General features: G+C 38.4%; 3 protein-coding genes and 1 non-coding gene across 7 annotated transcripts; 1 reads left to right on the top strand and 3 right to left on the bottom strand.

The window, feature by feature from the left end:
- Window positions 1-3,356: 3,356 nt before the first annotated feature.
- LOC116263378 (uncharacterized) lies at window positions 3,357-10,513 on the bottom strand. Of its 4 annotated transcripts, none has more exons than XM_031643099.2 (12): window positions 10,079-10,509; window positions 9,912-9,975; window positions 9,738-9,825; window positions 8,765-8,914; window positions 8,348-8,479; window positions 7,477-7,633; window positions 7,334-7,372; window positions 7,159-7,233; window positions 5,007-5,066; window positions 4,822-4,908; window positions 3,955-4,045; window positions 3,357-3,836 (listed from the first exon to the last, which is right to left on the bottom strand). In XM_031643099.2, the coding sequence occupies exons 1-12, from the start codon at window positions 10,178-10,180 to the stop codon at window positions 3,610-3,612; spliced, it is 1,272 nt and encodes a 423-aa protein (XP_031498959.1). In that variant the 5' UTR covers window positions 10,181-10,509; the 3' UTR covers window positions 3,357-3,609. The 4 variants fall into 4 exon arrangements, with proteins under 4 accessions (XP_031498959.1, XP_031498958.1, XP_031498960.1 ...); XM_031643098.2 differs by having other exon boundaries at window positions 3,358-3,836; window positions 9,912-9,993; window positions 10,079-10,513; XM_031643100.2 differs by having other exon boundaries at window positions 3,358-3,836; window positions 7,477-7,603; window positions 9,912-9,993; window positions 10,079-10,508.
- A 2,019-nt stretch (window positions 10,514-12,532) lies between these two features.
- On the bottom strand, window positions 12,533-17,946 carry LOC116262402 (transmembrane 9 superfamily member 2). The gene is given in 7 exon segments (XM_050080088.1): window positions 12,533-13,194; window positions 15,404-15,888; window positions 15,990-16,145; window positions 16,234-16,375; window positions 16,463-17,048; window positions 17,155-17,195; window positions 17,631-17,946. Coding segments are annotated over 7 exon segments (1,794 nt in total). The 5' UTR covers window positions 17,795-17,946; the 3' UTR covers window positions 12,533-12,974.
- Window positions 17,947-21,330: 3,384 nt separating this feature from the next.
- Window positions 21,331-21,404, top strand: TRNAV-AAC (transfer RNA valine (anticodon AAC)). The gene has a single exon. It is a non-coding gene; the product is annotated as a tRNA-Val (tRNA).
- Window positions 21,405-22,085: 681 nt separating this feature from the next.
- LOC116262069 (uncharacterized) lies at window positions 22,086-23,253 on the bottom strand. Its single transcript, XM_031641108.2, has 2 exons — window positions 23,143-23,253; window positions 22,086-22,413 (listed from the first exon to the last, which is right to left on the bottom strand). Exons 1-2 carry the CDS (start codon window positions 23,240-23,242, stop codon window positions 22,205-22,207), a joined length of 309 nt encoding a protein of 102 aa, XP_031496968.1. The 5' UTR covers window positions 23,243-23,253; the 3' UTR covers window positions 22,086-22,204.
- Between the last annotated feature and the right edge of the window lie 116 nt (window positions 23,254-23,369).

Here is a 23,369-nt window from a genome sequence, read left to right as displayed (position 1 = left end):
TCCCATTGTCGCGCCCCCATACACACTTTCTTTTTGGCTACTTTACTTTAAGTTGTTTGCGTGAAAGCTTATCTTTTGACTATAATTTCAAATACTGCCTCACTTTTTAAAGTTTTTTCTGATTCCTGTTCACTTACGACATGTTCACTTACGACAGGTTTCGAAAAGAAGCCATCGGCTGAAATTTAATATGTTGGAACTCGTAACAGTTCATCCTTTTCAACTCCTTCTCATTTAAGAATGTAAATGGCTGGTTTTTGAGGGTTGTTTGATGATAAAAGCTATTACATGAGTATATTCACATAATTTAGGTAATTTTGTGAAACATTTTAATAAGTGTTTCTCGAACTTGTCTCAATAATTAAACACATATTCATAAAATAATTATAAAACTGTTTCGTTTACCTAAGACACTATTAAAACATTTAGTAAGTGTTTTACTAATTTAGAAGTAGATTTATAAAACTCTAGAAGTAGGTGTCTATGAAATCTACCTCAATCTTTCGACTAAATTCATAAAAGACACTCACAACTTATTCCATTTACCAAACGACGCTAAAACATTGCCCTAAGCTGCAAGGGCAGAAGAAAGAGGGGCATGGAAAAGCACCGACACAACCTTAAAATATCCATAGCTTAACTTGATCATAGCTTAAGTTGATCACAAAGAAAATGATTCGGGTACTTCGTCTAAAAAAGAGAGAATCATCATCATTTTTTTTTCTTTGTTCATATTTTAACTGGAGCAAAAGATATGAAATCTGCAATGAGCTTTAACCACTTAGAAGGCATTTGATAGCCTCGAATTTAAGATCTGACTTGATTTAAAATCATTAGGAATTAACCTCAGTTCATCCGGATTTAAGAGTAACAGTTAAAAATGTGCACTCGTGTCTTAAAATCCTTACTCATAAAGCCTTTTCCAATTCAAATGTCATCAAAATTCGTTCATGGATTTCATTCAGGCAAGAAAATAAATCGAACTCCTTTAAAGCAAAATGAATGCAACATTCCGGATATTCTAGATACGTTGCTAAGTTCTGAAAGGTGTAAAGTTCTGCCACTGTGACAGAACCAGAAAACAGTATGGCCAGATTGGGATCTGCCATGCAAGAGCACACTAATACTAATGATAGTGGACAATTCAGTAATGTGCTGGGAGGAAATTAAACTGAGTCGAAGAAGACAATGTCAAATAATTAAGCTAGAGTTGGACCGGGGGACAATATCTTCGGGATCAAATATCTTGTCCAATTTTATATACAAGAAGGATGAAGGCCACACGATCACGTCACACATTGCATCACCTACAGAAGACATGGATCCTTTCTGTATAAAAGGTCACCAGCAAGATTGCACGTGCAATGCACCTCAGGTAGCAGGGGAGCAAAGATAAAGGTAAAGCTTTAAAGAAAAAGAAGAAAGATCGAAAAGTTTAGAGCTAAGAAAGAGGAAGATACGTGAAGGAACAGGTAAAAGGGTGAGTAATCTCCATTAGGACACACCCTTTTAGGCCTTTAGGTTGACAGAAATCTCTTTCTTCATGCAGATAATCATGGCATCTAGTGCTCGGCACTCGGAGGATAAAGAGAAGACTAATGAAGAGAAGCAAGAAAAGGATGGCAGTCATCGTGGTGGTGGTGGTGGTGGTGACTCTTTTTCTTATGGACAACATGATAAACCTACGTGGGGGAATGATGGGCTTGTTAAATTATTATATATTGAGAGCTTCCGTCGTCACTTTTGAAGGTATATAGTATTCCATCCCCTACGTGATTTTTGTGTAACTTTATTAGTGGAAGCGTCCATACACAGCAATGTATTTTCTCTCCAAATGGACCATGTCATATCCTATGTCATTACACTGCAAAGCCCAAGAGAATTGAACTACGAGAGGCACGCAATTCTTGCGACACATGCTTCTATAATACATGTTTCAAGAACACCATGCATGTTTTTATTGCAGAAAGCATTGCAGAATTGTACATATCCAGTATTTGTTTATTGTAATCTAGAAACAGCATTCATAGTCGTATCTGGTTTCTGGAACAAAAAACATGGTAGTTTAAATTTTGTATTTTAAAAATATGTGCTTCAAGAATACGACGTTCTTATCAAACACTATCTATTGAAAATGAAGAGAAATAGATAAACAGTGAATCAAGGAATTTAAAATTGATGAGAGGAAACAAGGCAATTGAACTAAAACAAGATAACTGACACAAATATCAAATTGAGATAGTGGCTTTAGGGCCATATGGTGTCAGCTCATGCCACAACGTCCCCTGGAGCAGGTTGGAGAAAATCTCCTTCAAGTCTAATCATTTTCCTTTTCATAAAGTTGAAATGAATATCACCGTTATTATGCATGAGATGGGATCAATATGGCAGATATATACATAATCCAAACTATCCATAACACCAAAAATTTGAAATGGATCCACGGATTTGGAGTGAGTTCTTCCAGAAAATTTTGGATCCATATTAGTTGCATCAACTAAATATATAGCGGATCACTAATTTCTGCATTTCGTAACATGCATCGACTTCAATTTCACAAGGCTGGCTCACGAAGTGGGTTCAAAGGGTTCATGTGGGGCATGAGTACTTTTGGATTTGGGTGGAACTGTAGCAACATTAATTTTGGATCTCACAAGTCATTTGAAATCCAAACGTGCAGCTCTAGCTGCTCTACGCTATTGCATGAGATTGAAATGGGAATCGAGTCATGGGTAATCTTTAAATGGTAATAGGACTTGATTTTTCCTTCAGTCCGAGAGAAATTAAACCAAAGGTCCATTGAACTACAGGCCCTAGTCCAAAAGATCGATTCAAGTATGGGACCTATTTTAACATGCTAGTCGAACAAAATTTTGTATCATATTCTTGTGTTGTTATACGCCCTTGCGGAAGGAGGATAGATTCCCTATAAGCTTCAACAGATTATGTTCCTCGGAATGCTTCGGTAGTTGAGCTGAGCATCACTCAAAGATGGGGCTCGATCTAGGTTGGTTCCAGCTCTCGATCTACAGCCAAATGGGTCTAGGACCCGAAACTGAACCCAAACGGATTGAGAATGGATTCGGTTGATGCCTAGAATGGATTCCTGGTCTCCCTGAGAAGGCTCTGTCCTTCTAAACAGCCCAGCCGCGGTTCAGGACAAACCCTTAACTAGATTACTGCCTGACCCATGAAGGGTTAAGTCGCTCCCAACGAGCTTGAATATGAAACTACGAAAGTTTTCAAAGCTTTAAGTTCAAAAGTAAAATTTCTAATTTATAAATCAGGAAAGTTGGTTATTCAAAGGCCATTTTGAATTGTCACTGAGGTTCATAAACAATGTCACGTCAGTTCATGCAATGAGAATACAAGACCTGCTACACTTTTCCCAGATTGGCTTACATTATGTATGAGGATTACTCGACGTTAGACGGTTACATGACTCTAGCTTAAGATGCCTTTGACCCACCGACAAGTGGAAAAAGACGACGGTGCTATGTAATCATACCTCCGCTGCAATTGAAGATGGCAGCTCAGAATGGGGTTGCATATCCTCGTTGGTGGATCGGTCACAGTATCACAGGAGACTTTGGGCAAATACTATTGGTACTATACCAAGTCTCCCTCACATGAAAAGAAACAGGGCAGGAAGCAATGCTCTTTCAAGAACTGTTTCCAAGTAGAAATTACAAGGAATTCTACACGATAGGAAATCTTTACAATAAAATCCAACCCCACTTTTCTTGGAAGGGCATTAGCAAGCCTCCTAACAGTATCAGATTTATGTTTCATTGCCTGATTGCTGTTGTCCATCCGTAAGTACGGGTTAGGCGGATCTGTAATAAAGGGAAACCAAACATCAGTGGAGTTGATAATTTTTGGGATACTATACAAACCCACTTATGTGTTTAACGAGATCAGAATACAGACATGGATCAAAATTACAACCTATACCTGTGCAAATGCATAAACCGCACGCAGTATCCTGGCATAATCTGTTCCTATCATTTGGATTACAATATCTGCCAGAAATGTCCCCCATAACCTGCCCAATTTGGGACTTAAGTATATATAATTTCTCCACAAATTCCAAAAAAAAAAACGGTTAATTTGGATAACAAGATGTAGCTTTTCTTTTGCATAAGCATTCAAGAGCTCATAGAAAGCCAATAACTGTTTGCACTGTGTTGTACGCAATATGATTCTTTTGCACACGTTGCTGTCAATGGGGCGACATGGAAAAGTGGCAGAGCATATACAGGAAAAAGAAGGTAATGGAGAGGGATGATCCGAAGAAACAATAATTGCAGGCTGTTGAGGGTTTATTCAACAAATTCTGAACATTTTGTTGGAATCATGCTGGGTATAAACCTCACAGTACAGAAATGCACATTGCCTTAGTAAAAATCTGTTGATGCCCAGTTATCAGATAAGGGACAAACCAATATCCAGTATATTCCAGAATAAGCAAAAACAAGCAGCACAATGGCAAGAAAGACAGAACATTTTCATATGTTCAAATGAAACATATCACTAAGAAAAACGCATCTTTAAAAATTTAATGACACTATCCAAGCTAGAGGAATTAGCCGCATTAGTAGACCCACAAGAAGGATTAGCAAAGGGTTCCTTTTATTAAATAAATCAACAAAAAATTCCAGCATTCACTTATGAGGCGGACACAAATCGGTAAGCCCCACATTGCCTATCCAAAGAGGCCTTCAAGATCCATCATATGCAATATAGCAACAGAAATGTGCATTTGCAGCAAAGGCTATATAGCAGGCATATAAATGAAGATAGGTAAAAGGAAACACATACAATGGTCCGATTAACATCATCATACTTCGTAGGCCAAAATATCGTGATGCTGCTGAAACCAAACCCTATATCATCACAATGAAAAAGCTTCACATACATATTGAAGAAGAAAAAAATAAAAATATCAGCTTCACACCACAGAACCAAAAGATACATAATGACAGAGGCAGGACACTAACAGTTACCTTTTTGGCAGCGAGCAATGCCACTCTGGATTCCAAACTAACAGCAGCCAATTGCCCACCCTAACAAAGTAATAAAGTGGAAACTTTAGTTAAATTAACTTCATATTGCAACATTACAATCTCAAGGGAAGAACTTTGAAGCATAAAAGGGATACCAATGATAACCAGTTACATGAGTTCTAGGTATCCAAATGGCAAGATGGTAAACACAGTAAGGCATCATGAAAATGTCAAGTTAAGATTCAAGAATGGGACAAAGAGAATCTTGACTCTTGAGGGTCAAATCTTCATGTGCTCACGTGAAAGTCTCTAGGGTTCAAGGGGATTCCACCTGAAAGTTTCACTGTTGTGAAAGTTCATGAAGGTAAAGCAAGTTTAACCAGCCACCAAGTACTCCACCCCTAAAGTTGTTTCTTCATCATTGAAGGAGGAAAAACAATGCAGTTGGTGTCATGTTGAATGTGCACGGGGGGGGGGGGAGCGGGGGGAGAGAGAGAGAGAGAGAGATGCTTGAAGAGTCAATATAACGAATGCTCACTGTAGGGATGTGGTCAACTGAAATTTCGTTGTGGACAAATTAGTGCCAGATTCATACATATTGAAAAATGACTACTGATTCCAAATTTGATCAGCCACCATCCCAAGTGAGTCAATATGGAAAGAAGCGAAACCTAATCAGATATGGAGCCTGTTCAGAAGCAAAATAGAAAGAAAAAAAATGAAATTGAAACAATCTATCAAGCTGCACCAGTGGTGGAGGCATGTGTGGGCTGGTGTGTGCAATTGCCCACACCATCCCACAAAAATTGCTTTATTTGATATTGATAGCTTCCTAACTTTTTACTTATTTACAGTGCCCCTTAAAATTTAAAAGTTAAACCATTACTGCCCCTTAGCCAGAAATTTCTGGCTCCACCACTAAGCTGCACCTGGAAATCTTTGACAAGCCCACCTAAACAGATCCAAGTCAGTTGAATCAAATCCTGCTTGAAAACCATTTTATCCTACTTTTTCCAACAATAGAAGTAGTAGTTCAGAACATTTGAACAGTCAACAAAATAAAGTGAAAATGAAAGAGATAATTTGAAATGAGGGCAACGTTTCTGCAAGAGGGCAAAAAATAAAGGGCACCACAGCACACCCTGAAGAGAATACTGGAGAACCTCATAAAAGAGGAGAACCACAGGGAAACTAAACCATGTACTTAACAGTAGAAACTCAACAAGAGAAAGACAATAAACTTCTTCAGATAAACAGAAGTCAGGCTATTTAGCTAAGCAATGGAGCAATAGCTTCGCCAGATTTTGATTTGAACATTTATAATGGATCTGTCTGTCTTCCATTTCCTCATATAGCCATTTCCAATGGAAAAAAAATACAATGGGATCCTCATATAGTAATTCACTTGAACTAATTATAATATTAAGGATTACACATCCACTGAAGCACAACTAAAAATTTCTGGTTTTTTACCTTAACAGCAGGACAGATAATGATTCTGTATGTCTAACAAAGAGAAAAAGCAAACCCAAACTCCTGGGATTGTATACATGCAATGCAACAGATAGTACAATTTGACAATAAAAACAACTTGCACCACATTTCAGAAGAGCATAGCATAAGACATAAGTCCATTAAAGGGGAAAAAATATGCCGCTGCTTCAATCAGCTGAATGAAGCAATTGCTTCCAACAAGAAGTTCCAAAAGAGAACTGTTGCAACTTTCTAATGTAGCCAGTAGATAATAAAGTCAAGTGAAACCTTGCATTCTGCACTTCTGTTGTACATTCTTTTATGTGGTTAGATAGTTAAAGCCACAAATACATACACATGGATTCTGCTTTGCTAGGGTTGAGCTGAAATTTTCGACAACTACATAAGTTCTGCATCCCACACCTGTCTTTAGAAAATACTAGTGAAGCAATTTTAAGAGTGGCTGCCTCGCCAAGCCAAAGGTTAAACCAGAAATAGAGGTAACACAGACAAAATTAGAAAGTACTGAGGTTGTATTGAGGCATATCTATGGTAAGCTCATGAAGAATGGACTAAGATACTGCCAGAACTGATCAACCTTCTGTACCCAGAAGTACGTTGAAGCTAAATGTGCAAAAGCTGAATCACTCTTAAAATAGTATGGACAACATGACTCTACCTTTTTAATTGCTTCATGCTTTATCTGATAATTGGCAGCTTCCAGCAACAACTTTCCAGATAAGCTCCGCCTCAACTATTAAAGGAAAGAAGACCCAGATCATGTCTAGAGGCAGCAAGAACTGGTTTAAGTTTAACAACAATGCATTCAAAGTGGACCAGCATGTATAACGTACCAACTGATATATCTTTGTTAGAGTCAGCATACCACCACCCTGTTCACAATCCAATATAGTACAAATCAAACTAACAATTTTAACAATAAACTGCACAAGTGATTCAGTATATCAAGCACATAAAAATGAAAAGAAATATTAACCTTCAAAAATATCAACTTTAGTTCCTTTGCTCCAACTTTCAACACATCAAAAGCATCAATTTTCCACTGATTGGCACCAACTGGTCCGTCTGTATAAGCATAACAATCGGAAAACCGGGTATTCTCCCTGGAGAAGGAAAAGCGAGGCATTTCCTCACTGAAAGTAGACAAAGTCAAGTTGCTCTAACAAAAAATTAATCCTCATTTAGGAGATCAATATGACGACCTCATGATGCTAAATAAAAAAAACGTTTGAATTTTGAACATGCAAAATTGAAGAACATACTAATGCAAACCTAATCCTTATTCTTCCCTTTATTACAGCCAAACAATTAGGTTCAAATGTCTGGCATTCCATGTCGTTGACATCATATACAACAAAAAGCTCTTAAGCCTGTGTTACCTAAGGACATTATTCTGAGCCATGCTTCTAGTGGAAAACAACATGTGAAACAAGATGACATGCTGCTTCATTTACATCCTAAATAGAAACAGATAGTAACCACAAAAGTAAATATGACTTACTCGTCGTACATTTAAAAACTGACATATTAAACACCAGCTGTAATATTAATCGCTTAACTAGTTAACTCTTAAACAATAACAGATAATGATTCTTTCTTTTGATTGAAACAGGCTGCTTATGCACTATTTCAGCATTGTAACAAAAAGATAAGTTTTGCATACTCTTCTTTTAAACGAGGCTTGAGCAACACGGAGACTTAAGCCACTGCACCATATAATGAGTGTGCAAAGGCTGGCTTACCATGAAGAATGATATGTTCCAGTTTGTAAGCCAACAATGGAGAATCAAATACATAACTAATCATGCAGCGGTCTTATACAGAAACCAGCACATGGGAGATACTACCTTGAGAACTCCTGCAACACGTGAAGAAATATCTCTGCCTCCAAATCTCCTGTTGTCAATCTGGAAGAACATGGAATCCTCAGTTTCTTCCTCAAGTCGAGTAAAACATCCCTGTAGGAAGGCCTCCAACCCCTTAAAATAATAATGTAAACCAAAATCAGATGGGGTACCGATCAGAATCTAATGAAACATCAAATGTCAATGAGGCATACACAATGACTCCCTTGTCTAACTTTTTAAGACAAAATAACTGAAGCATCAAAAGTCTTCCTGAGACAGGTTTTTTCCTGCTGAATCGTTAGGAAATAATTGAACGACCAAAATTACATTTCACAATTATTACGCAAGGTGAGATAGGCACATTACTGAAAAACACTAGAAGTGAGAAGCAAAACTTTCGAACACTTTGAACCTTGCCTTAATGTTGCCCGAGCATCTGCAGCTAGGAAAAAAAATCGGGACTCTAGCAGCTCAACGATAGCTTCCCTTCCTTCCCCGGCCTCCTCATACATAACATCATCGACATTATCTCCATATGCGATGGACTTTAGTAATGGACTAAAGTAGCTGGTCAAAACGCAAATAGAGATAGAGATGGTAAAGCTGCAAATTATAACAGAAAACAAGTACAAAAATGGCATATAAAACGTAAATTTTATGCCGTGCATCATATAATCTTCAAAAAATTGCGACGAAAAGAAAACTAGCATAATTATGATCTAGAACAGAAGAAACACATATACCATCATTGTACACCGGTAGCAATTGTCTAACACGTCAAACCTTGATCCTCTATACAAGTACGTACTCGACATATATATATATATATATATGTGTGTGTGTGTGTGTGTGTGTGTGTGTGTGTGTGAGAGAGAGAGAGAGGAAAAGAAACAAAAAGTCAATTATCTAGTTGTCAAAAGATGTTACATACATAAATTCCTGGTTGTCATGGATAACACATCTTATTCATATTGTGACGACCTTATGTCGACGGAAAAACTTTCACAGTGCGTTCACAATTAACTGGCGTAATAAATTCTTCCATTTTAATCAACTATAAGAAGGATCATATTTCATTTTTCCCGCAACTTGTCGACAAACTAGACCAAATTTAAACACACAATCATTCAACAATGCAGCAATAGATAAGCTTCTTCGCCACAACAGAAAGCAAAGAAAATTAGCCAAAAACGCATTCCCGGTATATCTTCAACAATTCCGCACAAGACGGAAAGAACTTTTTGTAGTTGAATATGAATAGAGAAAATTTTAAGAAAATGAAACAGACAGCACCTGATAACCAAAGCCAACAAAAAATCGAATTAACTGGCAAAGAAATTAAAACTTCACATTTAAATTAGTAACAGCAAAGTTAAAGCCATTCAATTACCTCCGCCCGTACAGAATGCTCCCAATTTCAGATAGTTCACCATCCGTGGCCAGTTCGAGCACCGACCGTAGTTCTGGATCGAAACCACCTGCAAAAACCTCGATCCATCACTACCGAACAATCGAAAACTTGCGAAAAACCGATGCACAGAGCCAGAGGGCGTGCGGAATCCACCATTAGCTTTCTGCTGCGTTGCCGCACGCAACGAGCACAAGAACCTTACGCCGTAACCCGACCTCTGCCGATAACAAAAGGCCTGCAGTGAGTGATCGAATCAAACAACTGTGAAGACAAACGGCAATCCCAGCAGAAAAAATCAGCCTTGGCTATGGACCTCTTACAAGAGAAGAAGCGCGGGGGGAATGCGGGGATTGGAAAGCGGAAACGAGCTGACTGAAAAGCCTCTGGGATTGGAAATTGGAGTTTGGCGTGATCGAAATCATCTTTTTCGCCACCACCACTCTCTGTAGGACCAACGCTTGCAGGGGTGGACCTTCTTCACCTTCCAACCAACGGAGAACTTCTCCCCGTCCCCCGCATCTCGGGGCTGCCTCGATTCTGCGGTTATTTACGGATTCCAGAGGCCCGAAGAAACTGCAGGAGGAGTAGAGACGGAGAGAGGGGAAGGAGCATCCCCTCAGCTGGGATTCACGGCGGCAGTGGCGGGGGATGAGCAAACGAAATCTGCGGGAGGGAAGGAGAGCACTCCCGCACCACCCGAACCACAACCCCTCAGTCACTCCACTCGACACCGCTGAAGGTAGGGCCGGACTCGACTATGCTCCTATCATGCTGAGCTCGCGCTCGACTCGAGCTGTAGTTTGATTTGGTAAAAAGCTCTACTCGTTTAAATTTGTTTTACTTCATTTGATTTGATCTTTCTCATTAGTTTTGAGTAGAAAATATAAGTTACACTAAACGAGCTTAGTTGAGTTTAATTGGAACTCACTAGTTTATAAGTTCGAGTTTTTTTCAGTAAAACTTAAACTCAAAATTTTAGTTAAACTTAATCAAGCGAGTTTACGTAGAGCTCCAGTTGACTCAACTTCTTGCGTAGTCCCAGCTGAAGGGAAGAATAGATTTGGTGGGAGTCAAGTGAGACCAGAATCGATATCACCAATGTCATTTTGGGACCTTGTGCCTTGAGGATGCCTTGAATTTGAATACTTGGATTAACATTTTGGATCTCCCTGCAGTTTACCCCTCACTTATATGTAATTGCCAAAAAGGATCCTGGTTGGCAAATTCATCCCTATTACCGTTTAGACATTCCATTCTTTCTGTTATTTTTAGCTTTTCTTGTTCCAAATTTGCTTGTACCCCTTCTTCATTAATTTGCAAGGGCATTTAATATCATTTCAATAGAAGAACTTTGATATAAAATGTTGAAGAGAATAGAATTTTTCCCGTCGATATCTTATCAAGGGCAAACAGTATTAAGAAGGCTGAAGGCCCCAAATGGCAATTCTAAATATTGAGAGGCGCATATTGGTCAGCATGGCCCTGTATCAGTTAAAATCTTTTGACAATTTGGATTAATGGATAGTCCACATCGAGCGCTTCATCTCCTGCCCTAAAAATTTTAGCCTTCTTCCGTCACTGCTATTCTAAGAGCACCTTCCAAAACCATCGTATTAAGTTCAGCCTTCTCCAATAACCCTCTAAAGAATGTGTATCCGCCTTTGGCATGCCAACAATGGAGGAAACCACATGCCCTGTCTAACTCTAGAGCATTGACCTAATTATGTGCCCATATTTTTTTGTCGGCTAAAGAATGACGAAGTTAGAACCTTGACATAAAGATGGTAAAGCTACCGAGCTCCTCCTGCGGTGCCAATTTAGTTTGAATAGCTTCTCGATTCCCTTATCTCTGCAAGCTTATGCTCTTTAGGTTTGCAAACTCAATTTGATAATTGGTTCCAAAGGAGGTTGGAGAAATGGATGGAGAAGGGGTCAGTAGACATCTTTCAAATCTCTAAGATGTCAATGTGTTGTAAAAAATGTGTTGGGGAGCACCAACATGCAAGTTGAAAACAACAGGGACAACACCCCAAGACATCGAAAGCAAACTATATACCTTAGGAGAATGAACAGGATTAGGATATACCCTAGGGGAATGAGCAGGATTAGGCTTCCATCGTGATCACTCTTGCATTATCTTTTAATAGCTATGCATTACTTTTTAAAAAAAGTAATCTGAAATAACAAAGTCATGAACTTCCGCTGTTCGATCAAGGCATCGATTGTTCATTTCACTATTGTTTGACAAATTGAGATGGTTGCCTTCTAACGTCTCCCTTTTTTTCATCCCCCCTATTCCATTAGACGCAGTCATTTAAAGGTCCAGATTGACACTAGTGAAGCATTCAAAATGTCCCTAATTTGGTACTCGTTTCCCCCCATAACCCATTTAACAGGAGAAAAGGATAGGAAACCAGAGACAACCCCATGTAAAGACACAGGAAAGGCCCCATGAGTGCTTGTGTTGAGCAGCTAAAAGTGTCATTTGACGTTGCCAGTGTTTTAAACCACTACCCTTAACACATTCGTTGCCAGAAAATACTTGATGAGAAATTCATTAGGCAGCACGTGTGATTAACAAGATTGAACAAAAAGGTCAGGCTCATTTTGAGAAAAACCATCGCACACGCTTTTCAGAGTTTTCTAGAAAAGAAGGCCTCGTTCATAAGATAAATATAAAAGGCATTGAGCCAGACAATTGTGAGGTTAACGAAATCTACAAATGGGAAAACAACTAGTACAATAGCAAGGAAGTCACAAGCAGAAGAACAAAGTAACCAAAACAATATGCAGAATTTTGAAATTCAATTCCCATTCACCAACGTAAGAAATACAGACATTTTTGAAGCCCATAAGGAAATATTCCTCCGTAGAATATACATCAACTCCTGAGGGAAGCAGTCCAGAGAAGCAACAATGAGAACGAAAATGGCTTTCCAGAAAGTACAGGTACATGTAAGGTTACAACTTACAAACTACTCCTATATCTGAGCCTTGAGGTTCTCTCACAAACCATGCTCCCCAAGAAAAAAGATATTGCTCAGCTAGCTTTTTTTCTGGAAACACCGTCAATCTTCCTGGCTTGTTTGAGTTAACAGTTATTTTTTCCTAGTATCTACTCCAACAAAACATATCTGAAGCTATTTCTCTATATCAAAGCTTGGAAAGTAGAGAACCAGCTAACAAGGTACCTGAATTTTCTCTGAGGCACTCTAATTACTCGCACTTGATTGACCGATATATATGGCGAACAAACAGTAATGAAGCACGGAAGCCAACAGTTCCAAGCATGAGGAAGAAGCCATAGCAAATGCATGCCATATAACCAAAGAAGAAAGACGTTTGCATGAAACCGGACATGTCCGATCGTGCATAGTAGTAATACAGGCAGTATCCATAGATAAATATCCCTGTAGATCCTCCACAAAGAACAGCCCTGCATCAATCCCCACAGAAATATCAGGACATGTTTTTACACCAGTGCACAACTGTCATAATCCAGATCAAACAAAAAATATTCATTCAATAGAGCTTGAAGACTGGTTAGTTCACACACTTGCAAGTCTATGAACTTCGCACCATAATTTTCCCACACATTTTCAACATAACAGAATTCACACACTCTTTTCCTGAAAAGGTAAACTACCTGCTTACAAAATCACATCACCAATATAAATAAAAAAATCACCATAGTTGTATGGAAAAAGGTATCTACCAGTGGACTTTTCACTTGTAGTGCTTTCCTGAGAAACATGGAGAATATATGAGAAATTATCCTAGCACCACGGATAGGGTCAAACTTAAAATTTTCATTGTTGATATCAAATGCCCCCCAAGAGTTCGACAATGATTGCTTTATGTCTGCCGCTGGATGCTTCCTTCTGTGACTGCCTTTCTAGGCTAGAGGTATACAAGAATTAAGCACCCAGACCTAGTTTTTGTTGGGTATTCCAACCTCAAAGAATCGGTGCGTCATAGTCATGGTAATCTTTCATGAGTCTATGCCTATTCTAGTATCCATCTGTCTGTCCGTTCGCATGATAACTCCCAGCTTTGTGACTGCTTTCATTACCCATGGATTTTTTTTAGCATTGGACTAAATTATCTTGGAAAAATTAGGTATATTTTCTTTTCCTTTTGTCTGATGCAAAGCTCTTATAACACAAGAAAGTACAACAAGGATACTCCGAAATTAAGTTGCTTAAAAACGAGAAACCAACAAATTCATGAGTCCAGAAAGGCATCTCTCATTAATAGCATCAAAATTCAATGCCTTAAATATTTCAAATTAAGATGGCAAATCATCTTTTTGACTGAAGTAGTGAAACTTCAGACTCTTATTTAATTTGAATAGTCATTGGTTTCTTTCTAACAAGCCACGTGTCATGTTAAAAGTTTAGGTCTCAGATCTTAGTGTCCACATTGCAGACACTTCCTCAGAAGTGGCTGATGATGATTTTAGTTGATGCTTACCCATCTTCTTGTGAATTTCTTTCATGGTGGACCTTGGTGCTCAAGAGACTCTCTCTCTCTCTCTCTCTCTCTCTCTCTCTCTCTCTCTCTCACGCACACACATATCAGTATCAATGTCATTGCAGTATATTAAAAAACTACAAAATCTGCAAAAAAGCATATTATTCTTTTTTCATGTGAATAATCACTGTCCACAGAGAGCTATCTCACACTCATATAGCAAAAGAATCAAGAACTAACGTTGTGCCGTTAAAAATGTCCCAATTCAACTAAAGCACCATGCAGTTGTCCCACCATTGCCTCAAACAATTTTTAGACACTTATCACTTAGCTGATATGCAGCCTATGTGTCAGATTTCATGATGTATCCCAGTTGGACAAACTCCATAGCAGGTATAGAGTAAAAATTCATGTACAAATTTGATATAGCTAGTTATGAGAATTACTGGGTGGCTACTCAGAGGATAAATTAAGCTGCTACTGCATTCAACATAGTTATGAAACAACATGAGAAAAGAATAAAAAATAAGAAGTAATGTCATCAACACTGTTTTTGTGCTTTTATAAGTGTGGTTTTTCACATGTATTTATCGTGAAGTTGGGTTCCATGAGAAATTCTTGGGAAAACCTCAGAACATTTAAAAAATTACAACGTATATAAAAGGTTACTTTCTTACAAAAAGAATAATACAACACAGTTCTTAAAACGGTAAACAAACAAAAGAAATGGAAAGAGAAGGTTTAAAATGCATTTAAAATGTTTCATTAAAAAAGGGGGAAATATAACAAGAAAAAATTTTTCGCAACAGCAATATTTTGACCCTTTTCAGTTTTCTCTGTTTTGTAGACCTTATCATTATATTTGTGACAATGTGACAATGATCTTGCTTAAAAAAGTAAATTTTACGAGAGAGCTAATTCAAACATAAATTCAATAAAGGCCATGTTGAAATCCTATATGATGTCACAACAAAAAAAAATCAGAGAAGTCAGCAGATGTGGAACAACAGAAAGCAACTACAGACTAAAATAAGAGAAGGAGAAAAAAAAAGCAGGACCCATGTGGGCTAAAAAAACCTAAAGCTACAAACAAAAGCTCATTTCTCTAAGAAGCATACCAATTGTGCATGGAGTCAGTAAATGAACATGAAATTAGAACCATCTTCACCTACCTCCACCACCATTCATGATCTTCAGCAGCGAGCTGAAAATATGTCAGTGCCACGGTGATAAATGCAGTGACAATGATGAGAATGATGAAAACAATGAACAGAATGCTGTAGATGGTGTAGATTCGATGCCCCCATACACTTGCAAAGATATAGTAAAGTTCAATGTAGATAGCACTGAAAGGCAAAAATCCAGCCATCACCATCTGGGTGAGAGTTCCTCTGTACCAAGGCAATGGTGGGATCTCCCTAGGATATTTTGTTGTCCGAACTGGAGATTGGAACTCAGCCTTACTATTTTTACCAGCTATACCACCCAGGACAAGCAAAGGTGATGTAACTAGCATCCATATGAGAAGAATAACCAGGATGGTGCCAAATGGCAATGCTGCAGTAGCACTGTAAACTATAGCAACAGTGTTTAGAAAACAAAATGTAAGGAATAGAGGCCCACAAAAGAGGCATCCAGTGAGCAACAAATTCCTCACCTGTAAAAAGCAGATTGAATATCAAATAGATCGTACTACAATATTTGACTAAAAAAAAAGGAAAGCACAAGGTATGCTTTCGGTAGGACAACAACACATACCCAGTTTGTTCCCTCCAGCTGGCAATAGAAAGACGTTGCAGTGTAACCAGCAATACCAGATGTAAAAGCATATATAAGAACCAGTGCGGTGAATAGAGCTCCTCTGTTATATGGATAGAAGACCCCAACTAGTGCCAGGATAAAATAAAGATTGTTCTGGGATCGCATGTTGCAAACATGAGTAACAAACTGTCGGAAAAAGAAAATGCTCATGAACAATGCTAATACAAGATCTCGTCTGTACTTACAGAGTCAGCAGCTGCGTCCCAGACCCAAGAACAGCAGCGAGTAAGGACTTATGTTTTGGGTATCTGAAAACATCTCCATGGATGTACTTCCATCCAGTCTCCTCTTGGTCTTCAGCAGACTCCTCATCATGAGAATATCTGAATAAACCACGAGTTAGGACAACAGCCCATGGAAGTGCTGGCGAATTAAATAACATAAAATATTTCAGCAAACAACAAGCTTACTTGACAAAGTCATTCTTTAGCACACGCATTAGAATGGTCGCAAGAAATCCAGTGAGAAGAAGGACAGTAACACAGGAGTTTATGATCGAGAACCAGTGGATCTCCAGGTGATGAGGCAGCGAAGATGACTTCGAGTATCTCTCCATCCTCGCCTCAAAAGGTGTATTTGTCTGCCTCCACGACGCTGAATATGAAAATTCCACATCGACCTCCTTATCCTCAGTAATATCAACTGCGGTCTCTGGAGAAGCCTGGACGCTGATTTCGATCACCCGATCGTTGTTGTACAAGACCTCAAAACGAACTTCATTAAAGAGCAAATATCTCGCCTGGCTAGGATCGTTTTTGCTGTCCTTCTCAACTTTCCCGATGAATCCCCAAACCGGCAGATCGTCATAGTACATCTGGAAGTAGTAATCCTTGATCACCGCTTGCCTGAATGTCACAACCTCTTCCTTGGATAATTTCTTCTTGCACACAGGTTCCGACGACTTCATGACCTTGAAATCAAGCTTGTAAGGCGCAACCACCAAACGATCGCCATTCAAAACCTCGCCCAGAGCCTCTCTCTTCTCTTTCACGTCCCCTGCATGGGCATCATTGCGAGTTTCGAGATCAAAAGCAAAATAAAGAAACACTTTCAAAATAAAAAAATGGAGGTATAATGCTTACGAAAAGATGACACTGCTGACCTGGTGAACAGTACGGTAGATCGAAATAACGATACGTCTCACTGTTATCAAGAAAAACCACATGGACTCAGATTAGGTTCAATCGACACAGACGAGATCAAAAACAAAGCCGTCAGTGTGCGGAACAAAACCGTTCTAAACGAAAGCGCTTCATACAACATTCTCTAACAATTTCTCAAAAAGAAAAAAAAGGTTTAGAGTTCCCCAAATACAAAATAGAAGTCAAACTATCGCCAATCATTTCCTCGCTATTATCAGAATTACATGAGCTTTTCGAACTTAACCAACGCATGCGGCGAACGAACAGATTTAGCGAAAAAAATAGAAAAAAGAAGCAGGAGATCAGAAACCCTAGCAATGGAACCACAAAGAACTTTAGATCTGAGCCAAGTAGCAGACCAATCTCACAAGCGAGAAAGGGGAAAACCCGCTCGAAACCCTCTAAATCCAGACCATCGGATCCAGAAAAGACGCACCTGGGGTTGTGAAAGGGGCCGACTTTGTTGACGTAAAGAGGAACGGGGTCACCGTCCTTGTATCTGTGATCCGACGCATCCGACCGAGCTCCTCGGCAAGAGCTCAAGACGAGAATAGCGAGCAGAAGAGAGAGGGCGGGCACATCCATCGCCCTGACCGCCATTTTTGCCCCCTCCCGCGAACTCACAAAGAGAGAGAGAGAGAGAGAGAGAAAGCTCTTTCTTTTCGTTTTTCCCTCGGACAGCTCCCTTGAGAAGTTAAAAAAGATGAGGAGGCATTGAGTTGCAGTGAAGGCATTAGAACGCTTCGCCTTGTTTTTTCGAAATTTATTGCTTCATTCATGGAAAGTTTTCGTTCTGAACCTCATTTTTTCTCATAAGCATAACTGTCCTTCTATTTCCAAAAACAGTCCTTATATTTCCAAATTTTGTAATACAACTCAAGTTTTCGACATGGTGTTTTAAGTTTTTTTTTTAATTGCATAAATGAAGAAAATTTACGAAAGTCTCACGTTATAACTCCGATTTTATAAATCAAAGAAATCTAACATATCTAATTTGAACATTTTTCTAATAGCATATTAAAATTCTCATAACTTTTTAATGATATTTTTTTAGCTCCACAAAATAGCATAAATCTCAGACTTCATAAGCCTTCTTCTTAAAAACCAACAAAAGAGTTGGGCCTCCAACGATTATCTTTCCTCTTCCTTTATTTGAGGTGAGATCCTGGAGGCGGACTCAAATTCGGGTCAGATCTTTGACCGAACCGCTCTTGATCTTAAACCTATGTGGAGACCCGTTGTTTGCTTAATCATCGGGTCCTAGAAAAATAGGATTTTAGATCACTGGGGATCTCAGATTTACAGAGAAACAAACGCCCTCGAAGTCAGCTCTTGAGCGTAAGTGGTTTCAAAAACTAACGGATCTTGAATCCATTAGTCAGATTTCGAAAAGAAAAAATCTGATTTGATTGCTAAATGGAACCGGATTGGATATGCTGTGTCGTGGCAAAAAATCTAAATCTGAATCTAATATTCGTTCTAGATCCGATGAAGATTCGATACAGTTACCTACATAGCCAGATCTTATCCTGGTCGGATCTGAATTCAAATTTAAAATGCAAATCAGTCACCAATTTGAACTGTTTGTGAACTTCTCAACCACTTGTTAGAGTTGTTGGATAACAAGAATACTATATGAGTATCTGATGAATGAAACTCGAAGATTGAAGCAGATTCATTAGACACTAAAACTAACATGTCGTGAATCTACTGCAATCTTTGAAGTGGATTCATCCAATAACATAGTTTTCCTGTTACTCTAAATCTACTGCAATCTTTGAAGCAGATTCATCCAATAACATAGTTTTCCTGTTACCCTAAAACAACGAAAAAGCTAAAAAGCTCGCATAGTTGGGATTCGATCTAAAAAGTCTTCGTTTTGACAATCTTCTTATAGCAACCTTCTCTTACTACCACTTTGATGGTTTCTGTTTTCTTAAGCGACTCCCAAGTCTTCCATTGAAAAATTAAATCAACAAATTCTCGGTCTGGGAACGAAAGTAATATATTGGAAGACTCAACATTAAAAAGAAAAAAAAAACATATTTATCATTTGGAAAAAGTTGTTAGGATAAGTGTGTTAAACAATTTGATAGCAAGTTTTGTCTAACGAATTATTCTTTTGATTTCGATGGGCTATCGCTACAAGAGTTACAAGTTTTACTAATTGAGGAACAATAGGTATTTTAATTGGTCCTACCTTTCTGAAGCTTGACAGCTTTTTTTTTATTGTTTTTTAATTAATTGAAATTAATTGCAACTGCTTTTAAAGTATTAAAAAACAAAAACAGGGGAGAAAAGGTCAAATGGGTTCAGCTCTAATACTGATAATGGCAACCTTACTTTGGTTGTTTGATTTTTCCTACTCGTCAAACGAAAGGGATAAAGAGAAAAGAGAAAGGATTCAATTAACTCAGCCGCTTTCAGTTAATTTATATAATTTATGAACTTTTCAGTTAAATTGTTGTACTGATAATGTTTTAGGAAATATGTGTGGGTTTGTGTGCATGCCCTCCTAAGTGTCAATATTAGAGTTGGATTAGTAACACCAGAACTGTTTTCCGCACCTATTCATCTCACTCTCAATCTCAGGTCCTTCTTCATTTGAAAGATCTCAATATGCTCCTTAACAGATTTGGTTTCAGTAAAAAAAAAGTTAAAACCAAAACAAATAACAACTTTAACAACTCATATTTATAAACCCTTCAAAATCTCTCAAAATTTTCAATACACGACTAAACTTTTGGGGTATTACAATCTACCCCTCTTAAGACACGCACGTCATCACGTGAGGGACCCCAGGTCTGAATGTTAAGCCTAATATGATACCACTGTAACAATTCAATTCACTTTTGAGCGAAGGTTTCTGGTCTGAGAGATCCTAACTCGCCTCTTAATAGTTTAAATTTAAAAAAAAAAAAACTGGAAAGCTAAGCACTTTAACAACTCCCTTTTATAAATTTACCCTTTTATAAATTCTTAAAGATCTCTCAAGATGTTTAAAACAAAACTAAACTTTTAAGGTGTTAGAATCGGTACACTTTTTTTAAGCAAAAGAAATTGACATATGTTGACGTCAACCCTCCATGGTAAAACTTAGAGAAAGAGGAATTCTGACGAAGAACTAAAATTAGGGGTCGAAAGGAACACTTTTCCTTACTCTTCCATCGTATATATATATACTGTTTTACATAGTTGAGGGTTATACACAGTTTGGATACCGTTGTGCCGACACATCAGTCTTCTAGAACCATCATTATCCACTTTACACTTATACCCTTGACATTAAGATCATCTCAACAAGTGATCGGTTAAAAAACTTTCTTGAATATAAGCTACATGGTTTATATTTATTAATCAGAGCTATTGATTGAAACGACACAAAAATTTAGAAGCATCTCTCTCTCTCTCTCTCTCTCTCTCTCTATATATATATATATATATAAAACAAAAGCTCATGCAAATAACCATTTAAATATTGAATCATTTAACTTGAATAATTTAAATTTAGCCATGTAAATATATCCTCTTCATGGTTGGTCAATTGGATAAGATCCGGCCTTCGAATTATGTTTTTCAATGTACGTCTGGTATTTTGTTAACCAAGCTTTTGCCATCATTGACATTCAAAATTTTTTCTAGTATCTTTCAGGCACATTAAATCTAGGTAATCTTATGAATGAATTTTGCTTGCGTAATTGGTTCAACTGGTAGGTTGGTGAGAAACTGATCAGTTGTTTGATTGTCATGGACGCTATTGTTTTGGATTATAAAAGATAGCAGGAGCTATTACTGAGTTGAAGGGAGTAATCGTAAATTCACTTGAATTCCCATGCAACCCTAAGTTCGGGGAGCAAGGGGAAAAAGGGAGCTTCAGCTTCACACCCACACCCAGGTGATGGGTTTCCTTCCTAGATGAATTAATTTTGATCAAATAATGCATAAGAAGCACATGTTTGGCACTATGGTTAGATTTTGTAAAAACAACTTAAAAATAAAAATTTAACATAAGTGTGTCGGAAGCTTGTGCTTTAGGTATTTCTCACCAAGTTCTTCTAGGGCGAGCAAGTTCGCATGGATTTGAAGTTGGGCAGTTTTTTGTGATTAGGAATTTTTGAGCGACATTGTCCATCCCTGGTGTCGTGGTGTAGTTGGTTATCACGTCAGTCTAACACACTGAAGGTCTCCGGTTCGAGTCCGGGCGACGCCAATCTGTTATCCTATTGTCCGTTTCTTTTGCTGATTTCGCATGTTCATAGAAATCCTTTATTAAGTTTGCTTCATAATGGACTTAGGTTTTTTTTATATTCACTTTTGCCTACAACTAAAACTGATGGAAGGTTCAAAATCAGAACAAAATAGTCAATGCCCATGATCCTCATTTTCCGGGTGAAAGTATAATTATAGCAGAACTTGGAAACAGCGTGGCCTTTTTGCATCGGCAAATGTTGAACCGTGAACAGTAGTTTATGCTCTTAAGAGTGGAAGCAAACATAAGATAATCTGGCCAAGCACAAAACTTTCTTTCCGACACCTGAAAACTTGAGCAATTCTTTCCATTTGAATTTTGTTTTTCACCATCACAGAACGAGAGTAGATGAAGTTGCAAAACGTATTGGGGTGAAAACTATGGTCAAGTTACAGTCCTGTTATCTTCATAGCATTCTTATGGTGGTATTGTGTGTGTTAAAGAGCGTAAAGTCTTATTTTGTATGGAGCTTCTATTGAAGTGCTTGTTGGTTCAGGTTGAAGACATTGTGCCAATCCCCAACTCTACTTTTCTCTCGCTCAATCCCTTGATGTTGTCCTCATAGGACTTGGAGGTCGGGTTCACCCTTAGGTGATGTTTGATTGCAGGGCAAAACACTGTAGAGGAGGGCTATTGACTTAGGAATTTGTCAAGCAATTCAACTTATTTTTCCTTTCGAGGATTAGTCCAGTCCAATTTACAAGAGCAAACCGAGTTCCATTGGTACATGATCCTGGCAAAACAATTATACAGACCCATATCTAGGCTGTGCTGCCTCCTTGCTGGCCCATTAGACTCACTGGGCTCTGTGCTGAAGCTGCCTTAGCCTGGTTCAGACCAGTAGCGCGGCCTACTGGCCTTCCGATCTGCATCACCAACCTTGGCAATGCCAGTGGAAGACTACAGAACAATGTTGTAGTTGATGGTTTCAGAATTGCACGTTCTTCCGACACCAGTCCATCTTGGTTCGCTAATTCAAAAATAAACAACGCATTAATTTCGAGCAATTCCAAGATTTCAAAGGAAAAAAAGTGTCGCCCATGTAACTAGCAGTGGACAGTAGGCTGGCCTTGTCCAATAACAAGCCATCATAAAATTTGTGAGAATTGTTTGGCCCTATCCTTATGTTTAATCACAGCAAAAACTTTTACTGACAAAAGAAGCTTTGGTTTATCTGGCGCTTGTTCCTCCAGACCTGAGGTCGACAGAGAAATTCCTATCGGTAATCAAATTTGAACTTAGTATAACATCTTCTTACCCAATCCGGTAGTTACTTGAACCCTGTCACATGTGAAAACTTTAATCTGGCCTCGCATTTTAGTATGTCGGGGTTTGAACTTCAAACGTAAATCTTCACATGTATGACACCTCATTGACCAAATACAGCCATCCAAAGGGTATTATATAACTAGTCGAATATCTCGCTAAAGACGTGTCCTAAGTTCGATTTCTATAGGTACTAGTTTTCTAAACTGTAAACAACAATACACACACTCGAATTAAAAGGTATACCATACATGATCACAAAGCAGCCTTATACCCTAGAGGCACAGTAGCTTATACCAAGAGAACATAAAAGTTCCTTCGACTAGCAGCAATCTGTGTCTCTGCGTGTGCCAGGACTCAATATCTCGAGCAACGAAAGTAAAAACTAAAAATGTAGATCCTGTAAAGAGCCAATAACTCGTGCTGCACCAACCATTCTGTAGCGTCGTTGCCCCATAATTCAGATACCCTGAATTCCGTAGCAGAGGACCCGTGAGCCACCATGACAGCATATGCATCAACACCAGCACCATGAGGCGCCAGGGATGGCAAGAATACGAACCTTTTTTCCTTTTCACAGCAAGAAAGCACCATCTATGTTCAAAATATCAAACTTACTGACCCATATCATGCATGCTTGACATCATTAGCTTATTTTGA

The sequence above is a fragment of the Nymphaea colorata genome, chromosome 10 (genome assembly GCF_008831285.2).
Source record: "Nymphaea colorata isolate Beijing-Zhang1983 chromosome 10, ASM883128v2, whole genome shotgun sequence".
NCBI lineage: Eukaryota > Viridiplantae > Streptophyta > Magnoliopsida > Nymphaeales > Nymphaeaceae > Nymphaea > Nymphaea colorata.
This window is presented reverse-complemented; position numbering and strand designations above follow the sequence as displayed.

Bases quoted from the DNA above. Each gene is read 5' to 3' on its own strand.
- LOC116263378 (XM_031643098.2), bottom strand. From the start codon at position 10,180: ATGATTTCGATCACGCCAAACTCCAATTTCCAATCCCAGAGGCTTTTC. The intron at 9,994-10,078 runs GTAAGAGGTCCA...CACTCACTGCAG, and splicing joins CCCCCCGCGCTTCTTCTCTT to GCCTTTTGTTATCGGCAGAG. The intron at 4,909-5,006 runs GTAACTGTTAGT...ATGTATGTGAAG, and splicing joins CATTGCTCGCTGCCAAAAAG to CTTTTTCATTGTGATGATAT.
- LOC116262069 (XM_031641108.2), bottom strand. From the start codon at position 23,242: ATGGTGCTGGTGTTGATGCATATGCTGTCATGGTGGCTCACGGGTCCT. The intron at 22,414-23,142 runs GTTGGTGCAGCA...TTTTTGAATTAG, and splicing joins GGCAACGACGCTACAGAATG to CGAACCAAGATGGACTGGTG.